Genomic DNA, 8,704 nt, shown 5'->3' with positions numbered 1-8,704 from the left:
AGCCACAGTCAGAGGACTTCCTAGATATCACAAATCCAAAGGCTGTATTGGAGAATGGCCTGCGCAGCTTTGCCTGTCTAACTACAGGTGATGTGATTGCAATCAAATATAATCAGAAGATTTACGAGATGTGCGTACTAGAAACCAGACCTGGTCCAGCAGTTAGTATCATTGAGTGTGACATGAATGTGGAGTTTGCTCCACCAGTAGGCTATAAAGAGCCAGTACGAAAACCAAAGAAGGAAGACGATGAGATAGAGCATCTGGCTGATTTGATGCCGGCGCAGACTGGCTTTGTACCTTTTCAGGGTGAAGGTGTCCGGCTGGATGGTAAAAAACGCAAAGACATGCCCAAGCAGGAAACTGTAACTACCAAGCCGACTTATGTTCGCGGAATACCTGATTATGATTACCAAATAGGTACTCTTAGGTTCCTGCGAAATATGAAGCCAGTGAATAATAAAGAGGTAAGAACTTTAGTTGGAGTTCTCTACGACATATAGAATTATAAATAAAATTTTGTCTCGAACTTTGTCGTGTAATGCAAATCTGTAACTTTATTTTATGGCAACTTCACACGGCATTACATGTGATTATATTGTGATTAATATCATTTGTATTTTTTTAGACGAAGGATCCAGACGAGTTTAAGGCGTTTACTGGCGAAGGATTTACACTTCTAAGGAAATCCAGAAAATAATAAAATAACGAGCAATTATTTATTTTTAATTTATAAATTTATGAGAGAATGAATCAAGAATTTTGTCATGAATGAATGTTGAATTATCTGAATTACTATTTTAATAAGAATACACGTATGTTTTTATTTTTCTGTTATATATTTATCATAAGCAGAAAAAAAATTATTTTGTCTTTCTAGGAAAATAAAGAAATTAAATACTAAACTTTCTATCAAACGCTATGTAGGGGATAATTTGACGGAATTTTATAGATATTATGAAGGGCAATTTTTTTCAAAGTGATTTGTTCATCAATCTACTTTTACAGAGAGAACTTATTTTACATATAATAGTGATATAATTTTATTTACAACAAAAATACGAATTACGTTTAAATGCTAATTAATTAATTGATTAATCCGAGACAGATTAAAAATATTTGACAAATGTTGAATATTCATGCACATAATTGCATTCTTAGTAAATTTCGGGATATAATCTATAATAGATACATTCTGAAAATTCCGATAGTTCTAACTTTTCTTATATTCAATTCTTTCCACTTTAACTTCGTCTCCGACCAATTGATACACATACGTAACCACCGTTGAACTTTGAATGTCCATCAATACAAATGATGGTATAACTGACCTAAAAATAAATTATTATTAAAAAAGAATTCCCATAGAATTTTCTTTTTACACTAATCATTATTGTAAAGATATTCTCTGTTTTTCAGAGAAAATAATTTATACGTTAACGATTAAAATATTGTAAATCAAATAATTAATTTAAAAATAGATTTGTAATAAAAAAAATAGAATATTTGAATTGAATCTTTGGAAATATATTTATTCTCAAAAATATTTTATTCAATACACTTTAATATTTTCTTATATCATTTTTAGATCTTTTTGAAAAGAAACTTACGTATCTAGAGGATTGTAAGCTCCAGTAGCTGATCCAGGATTGATATAGAATTTATTTTCATGCTCATAGGCTTCAAATTTATGTGTATGTCCGGATATGAGAATATCGACATCTAATTGTCTCTGTATCAAAGCTAAAGATTCTGGATCACCCCATGGAACCACTTGATGCCCATGGGAAAGTCCTATTCTAAACTGGCCTACAGTAACTACTTTCTGTTCTGGATAATTTAGATTCTGTAACAAATAAAATTTTTTTCTTTGATCTTCTGCACATAAATAATATTTATAATTATGCAGTTTTTTGTAATTTAACTTATCTTAATCAATAATAATTTTATTTTTTTTGTTCTCAATTTTATTTGACATATCTAATTAATTCATTACCCATTTCTATCAATGTTTAATTTTAATCTTTCAATTTAATCTTGGTTAATTGAATCGAGATTATAGTTAATCTACATTGGTAGAAAAGACATCATTGTTTTGATTACATTTTAATATTATTCCATTCGTTCTTGTGCTTAAATAATTAAACAAAACTGTTGGATGAATATATACCTCATCGAAATCTCCTCTGACTACATGTACATCACTGGCTAATGTCTTGAGATAATCATAGGACTCTTTTGTACAAAGATTGCCAGTGCATAAGATATGCTGTATTCTTCCTGGTACTAGCAGTTTCTTGAATTTACTTGGGAGGCTACTACATCTATGTGGAATGTGTAAATCTCCTAATACCAACACAAGCTGAAAAAAATTTGTTTCTGTAATCACTTTTAAATAAAAGATTTTAAAAGCTTAGTATGTATAATATTAAATTGTCTTTTTTTAAGTAAAAAATATGTATATATTTTTTAAAGTTAGAACTTTATAAAAATTAACAATTATAAATTATTGAGGTAAATTGAAATAAGTTAAAATATTATTTATAAGTGGAAAATGATTAAAGAATAAAAAATTTAGCCATAACTGATTTTCTAATTACACAATACGAGTTTAATGCAAAAAAATTATAAATTAATTACAATACTACATTTACTTTAAGGTTAGATTATTAAAACAATTTTCAATTTTTACCATATTTATTGATTATTTATGTGTTACTTACCATGATTTTTGTAATTATTTCCTTTTGAAATGTTTCGATATTTATAATCTCACGATATCAATAATTACTATAATATAATGCACAAGAGGCAGTCAGAGGCTGAAACGTCAAACATAATATACCGGAAGTATACATGCATTCATACATGGACGGAAGTCAGCCCTCGGCACGAGAGACGAATTTCGTACTAATCTGCGCAGATTCCAAATACGACCATTTAAACGTTTATGTCGCGGTAATTTTGAAGTGATGACAGAATTCGAGGAACCAAAAATGAGTACTTGAATTCTAAAGGCTCCTCCACCATTCTCGCTGATTAATTTCATCGACGGTCCTCTTTTCTTTGTAAATAAAAATACATTCACCCACAAAAAAAAACGGATTACTATAAATTATAATTATATATATATATAGAGCCGATTATATATATGGCCGAGATGTCCACTCTGATTTCTCTCTGATTATAGTAATTATAGCAATTGATATCATAAGATTTCAAATCGTGAAAATAAAAATCTCAATAATCAACAAGGAAATTGCTATCTCGATTCCGAATATTTTCAGTTTATTCAAAGCGCTATATTTTATTCACTGTTGCAGATCTCAAATATTATTTTATCTATGACATAACCTAGTTTAGTCTTTCAACCTGAATGGTCTTCAAATTTATTATTATTGCGTTTATGGCCGCGCGTGAAAGTTCGAATGAGCAGTGTATTGTTTTGTTAGAATTGTTATAAATCGAAAATTTATATGTATATATTTTATATGTATATATATATATATATATTTTCCAAATTTAGTCGCGTATAGAATAAAAAATATTCAACATGAGATGCGTCATACCTGGCGGTAACATCAAAAGTATGTTTATTATTCTCTTAATTTTTTATTGGAAACATCAGAATTGCTGTTTTATAGCGCAAATGAAATTCGTCAATTTAATTCAACATTTTCTATTACATGACTAATTTAATCTTTTATATTTATTTGTACATTATTATTTACAAAAGAATGTATTAAATGTTAGAGCTAAATAAGAGGCTTGTTCTGTAATTCTTAACGACTCTAATGATATCATTAAATTATCGTTGCGCTGTACTGTACACAAAATCTGCGCAACGACAATGCAATGATATCATTGCAGTCATTAAGAGTTACAGAATAGGGCCATAAAACTTCTAAAAAATTTGATAAGTACTAGAAAAAATTCAGATAAATATAATTTCTTAAAGCTTTTTTGTACTGAATTTTTTAATTAGCATTTTTTTATTGATGTAGCTTTGGCAAAGGCGATACATACACTAGCAAAGATTGGAGATGAAATGTATGTGAATCCTCAAGAGGAATCTATCTCTTTTCGCACAGTCAACATGGCAAAATCGGCATATTCGAACTTCACGTTTCACAGAAATTTCTTCTCCTATTATGATCTTGGAAATCTCGATGAAGAAGAAGCACAAAAGTGTAAAATTTCAATGAGGGTAGTATCTATTTCATATACATTTATGTACATGATATTTAACTTATTCTACAATTTACAGAGCGCAATGACAGTCTTCAAATCTGCACATACATTGGACAAGCATGTGGAAACTTGTCACATTCATTTGGAGATGGATGCCTGTAATTTAGTATTTATCTTAAAATATAAAAATGGTATCAACATGTCCCATCTGATGCCTATTTTGGATTCTGAAAAGTTGCAAGTACACTAAAAACATTTTTCTTGTTATAATTGATTCTCAGATACAATTTAGAGTCTAATGTTTAGAAACTACTTAAACTTGATTAATTCTATTAATTATAGTATTTTCAAATATTCTAAATATTTGAATAATTAAATATTGAGTAACAATTTTTTAATATCATAAAAAAGAAAACATCTGAGGATCAAATTTTCATCTGGATTTTATTGATCGTATTAGATAATGAATTGATTTGGATTAAATAGGCATCGTACACTAAGGCTAGTATGTCCAATGAATTGACGTCACGAGCTCGAACATTTACAGAGGCTCTGCAAAATTTTCCACAAAATTTGATCGAAATAACGCTCCAGATAACGCCACATAAATTATTATTTAGAAACTATGTAGATGACGCATCACGTAAGAAGTGTTCCACTTCTAGCATAAATGCAAACTAATGTAGTAATTAATATATTACTGTTAATTAATGTCAATTAATACTACAGTTACATGTATTACAGTTATGGTAAATACTACACGTACCCAGCTGGCTTTTGGTATCGGAGAATTTGATCGTTACACTTTTGGCAATGAAACAAGTATCACATTTTGTTTAAAAGAAGTCAAAGCTTTACTCGTTTTTAGTGAGAGCGTAGGCATTCCAATTACTGCAAGTTTTGGAACAGCAGGAAGGTATACATCAAATTCTTAAGCTATTTAATATTAAGTAGATACATACTTTAATAAGTTAAAGATTAATATATTGAAGTTATTTCTCTATATCAATAATAAAAAGTGAGCATTTTATATTTCGATAATTATTAATTTTTCAATGCAACATTTTTTCAGACCAATATTGTTTACGGTGAAAAGTCCAGCTTTTGAAACGAACATGCTATTATCAACTCTAAGTCCAGACTGTGACAGTCAGTCAGACACATCGATTGTCAGTAGACAAGTGCAATCTATTCGAAAAAAGAATGCTTCGAGGAGTACATCCAATCGTGTTAATAAAATATCTTCGAGTCGAATAAAAAAATCTATCAAACCTACTGTTAGTGATGTGTCCAAGAATACGCTAGTAAAAGAAAAAATTCAGTCGGACAAAACACACAATGAAAATAAGAATGCTTCTGTGAGCATCGTTAACGCAAATGCTAATAATTCTATAAACGCTCATGAAAAAAATTCACATATGCCAGTACAAAATTGTTACTCTGTCGCATGCAGTCTTGCTAGTACATCTTCGGCGATTAGTAGGAAGATTTCGGAGAACCAAAGGAAGTTAGTAAATTCAGTATTTTCTAGCATTACAAAGAGAAAATCGTCGGATGATAAAGTAAATCAGAAGGAGAAAGAAGATACAATAGTTTGTTTTGACCTAGATAATGTACCGCAGTCGCCACCGCGTAAAGTGGCCAAGAGAGCAAAAATAGTGTTTCAGAAATGCTTTCAGAATACTTTTGATCCGCGAATGTTACCTGGTCATGACACTATCTTGGTAGAGGATTCCGATGAGAGTAACAGCGATTGATATTATTTTGTGAGAACTTTTATAATGACAAAAGAACAATTTATTTGCTCCATAACAAAATATTATATAATTTTCATAACAGATTTTCTGGACAATTAACCAAGACAATATTTAAAATAAATTATTTATTTATTATTTTGAATAACATTTTTCTTTATTTAAATCAGTAATCAGTTCACTTTTTTTAATTGAAAATTAAATTTTCGTTTAATTTTAGAGAATTTTAAATAAAAACTTTTCAACCTGTTCAAAATGTTCTTTTAATATTAAGTGATTCACTTGTGTAATCTCTCATTACTCTTGATTAATAATTATTTTTTTAAATAGTATATGTTTAGTTATATGGAATTTCATAAAAAACTGAATAATTTGAAGTAATAAAAGTATAGATGTGCAAGAGAATCATGTTTACAAAGTAGATCTTGATGTTGTATATATAAGATGTTCTGATTGTAAAAATCTCATTGTAAAAATAAAGAATTTTTATACACATAAAATACCGCCTAATATATGAGTATGTCAGAAGTTATTGCTTTATATTTACCACTTTTCAGACTTATTTATTTTCCGTAAATGATTGGAAATTAATGAATTGTGCACGCGCGCATGTATGTGTATGTGTGTGTAGTGCGTGCGCGTCGAATTTTCATTATATTACAATAAATTAATAAATTTTCTTAAGACGTGAGACAAAATAAATTAATTGAATTTTTCCACTAATAGAAATTCCACTAATAGAAAATTTACACCATCAAAATTAATTCTCTTTCATAACAAAAAATAGATCAAAGTACCACACACACATGCATATTTAGGATAGATTATGCATATATATAGATAATATATATAGATAATTGCAAGATAACACATGCTCGTTCTAACTTTACCCGACATTGCTGTAGTGAGTTTCTAACTGTCCTTAACTTTGTTCATTTCTCGCGTCGAACACGTTTATATAATTACGGAATTAGCAATCACGTGGGAGAGAAACAAAGAGTAATGTAAATAGAATGAAACGAATAGTGTTTAATTTAACTGCTCTGACGAGCGTAGGTTTGGGGGGCTGGTGTTTGGGCAAATTCTCCGAACAAAGGCGATATTCGAAAGACAATGAAACGAATGTGTTGTCAGCGGTGCGCTTTCGAAATTTGCCGTGTTTGCCTCTTTTCGGTACCGTTTCGGCGGCTACCCCTTTGACACCTGTTGGAAGCAACGATATGGGCTCCAAAGTGTCTTCGACTGCTACAAGGGTATCGCAAGTGAGTGAAAATCGAGGATCGGATCAAGAACGATGGACTAACCTTTCAGATTTATTTAATTACATATGTTACATATACATATATATTTATATAGTAGCGACAAATAAAGAGAATTTCGTAATTTGCAATTGATTTTTGAAATCATTTATTATGTAATGATAAATTATCTAATAATAAATATAATTTGATGGCATTGCAAGTAATAAAAGAATTAAGTATCTCTAATGACATGTAGAAATTGCTTAATGCTACAATTATTTGTAGCATTATTATAAAAATGCTAATAGTCGTATTAGACCTTGGTAATATTGCGGCAGATTATGAAATTTGGTTTTCCCGGATTGGATCATGTCAGGTCGTATGAGGATTTTGTGCTCTCTTATGACAGGCGAAACAAAATTGCTCATTGGGTATTTGAGCACTTGACCAAGGAGAGATTGCAGTGCAACAATGAAGTAGATCGCTCAAAGTGTGAGTTCAAGCCTGATGAGAGTATACATCCTTTTTTCAGGTAAAGAAAATAAACTTTTTTTTACTTTTTAATTTTTAGATTATTCTTAAAAAAATCTGAAAATTTATTAATTAAATTTAATAGATTAAGTATAGTTAAGTCTCAATCAATTGAGACCGAGTTTTAATTTTGTGATTGATGCCAACAGATCACAAAATACAGACTACAAAGGAAGTGGCTATGATCGTGGTCATCTGGCAGCAGCTGGGAATCATAAAGTGGATCAGAAACACATGGAACAAACCTTCTTCCTCACTAATATGGCACCACAAATCGGAAAAGGCTTCAACAGAGATTCCTGGAACAGACTGGAGAAATATGTTCGAAAATTGACAAATATTTATAAGGATGTTTATGTGTGTACAGGACCGTTGTATCTTCCTAAGTGCGTTTACCAGTTTTTTACTTTGTAAATTTTGTCTATTTTCATATTATTATTATTTATCTTATTAATATTCAATTTTTTTATTATCACATATTATATATGACGCTGCGCTTGCTTGGCACTGAGACACTAATATGTTTCCAAACTATTGTTATTTTTACTATAAAGCTTAAGCTTCGCTTGTCTTACTCGAAACTTAATTTTGAAAAGTATTGTAATAAATTTAAACAGTGTTACTTTTTATTTATAGAAGAGAAGCAGATGGAAAAAAGTATGTGCATTATGAAGTGATAGGCTCAAATCATGTGGCAGTGCCTACACATTTTTACAAAGTGATTGTTGGTGAAACCAGCGATGGCAAACTTGAAATGGAAGCTTTTGTAATGCCGAATACGCCGATTGATGATAATGCGCCACTTACTAATTTTCAGGTATTCCAAAAAATTATGTATATATATATATATATATATATATATATATATATATATAATAATAAATAATAAATTAAAGTTAAGTTAGTTACTACACTACTTACTTAGTTAATTAAATTAAAATTAAAAATTAAAATTTAAATTAATTAATTTAAGTTTAAGTTTAGTTA

The 8,704-nt window shown here is 29.6% G+C and overlaps 4 protein-coding genes across 4 annotated transcripts in view; 3 read left to right on the top strand and 1 right to left on the bottom strand.

Annotated features, from left to right (window-relative positions):
* LOC105624603 (ubiquitin fusion degradation protein 1 homolog) overlaps positions 1–700 on the top strand; it is a 1,393-nt gene extending 693 nt beyond the window's left edge. The window contains exons 3-4 of the mRNA XM_012205958.1: positions 1–467; positions 629–700. The exon at positions 1–467 is cut by the window's left edge and continues 19 nt beyond it. Coding sequence (XP_012061348.1) covers positions 1–467; positions 629–700 — 539 coding nt within the window. The remainder of the gene's footprint in view (positions 468–628) is intronic.
* Positions 701–1,213: 513 nt separating this feature from the next.
* Positions 1,214–3,030, bottom strand: LOC105624631 (vacuolar protein sorting-associated protein 29). Its single transcript, XM_012205988.1, has 5 exons — positions 3,005–3,030; positions 2,846–2,915; positions 2,171–2,362; positions 1,611–1,846; positions 1,214–1,331 (listed from the first exon to the last, which is right to left on the bottom strand). Exons 1-5 carry the CDS (start codon positions 3,028–3,030, stop codon positions 1,214–1,216), a joined length of 642 nt encoding a protein of 213 aa, XP_012061378.1.
* A 523-nt stretch (positions 3,031–3,553) lies between these two features.
* On the top strand, positions 3,554–5,948 carry LOC105624602 (cell cycle checkpoint control protein RAD9A). Its single transcript, XM_012205957.1, has 6 exons — positions 3,554–3,587; positions 4,005–4,207; positions 4,268–4,432; positions 4,678–4,834; positions 4,936–5,107; positions 5,264–5,948. The coding sequence occupies exons 1-6, from the start codon at positions 3,554–3,556 to the stop codon at positions 5,946–5,948; spliced, it is 1,416 nt and encodes a 471-aa protein (XP_012061347.1).
* Positions 5,949–6,958: 1,010 nt separating this feature from the next.
* The window catches only part of LOC105624630 (endonuclease G, mitochondrial), a 2,216-nt gene continuing 470 nt past the window's right edge, over positions 6,959–8,704 (top strand). Inside the window, exons 1-4 of the mRNA XM_012205987.1 lie at positions 6,959–7,207; positions 7,525–7,718; positions 7,867–8,103; positions 8,354–8,534. Of these exons, the coding sequence (XP_012061377.1) occupies positions 6,959–7,207; positions 7,525–7,718; positions 7,867–8,103; positions 8,354–8,534 (861 nt within the window). The remainder of the gene's footprint in view (positions 7,208–7,524; positions 7,719–7,866; positions 8,104–8,353; positions 8,535–8,704) is intronic.

Source organism: Atta cephalotes (assembly GCF_000143395.1).
Source record: "Atta cephalotes unplaced genomic scaffold scaffold00083, whole genome shotgun sequence".
NCBI lineage: Eukaryota > Metazoa > Arthropoda > Insecta > Hymenoptera > Formicidae > Atta > Atta cephalotes.
This window is presented reverse-complemented; position numbering and strand designations above follow the sequence as displayed.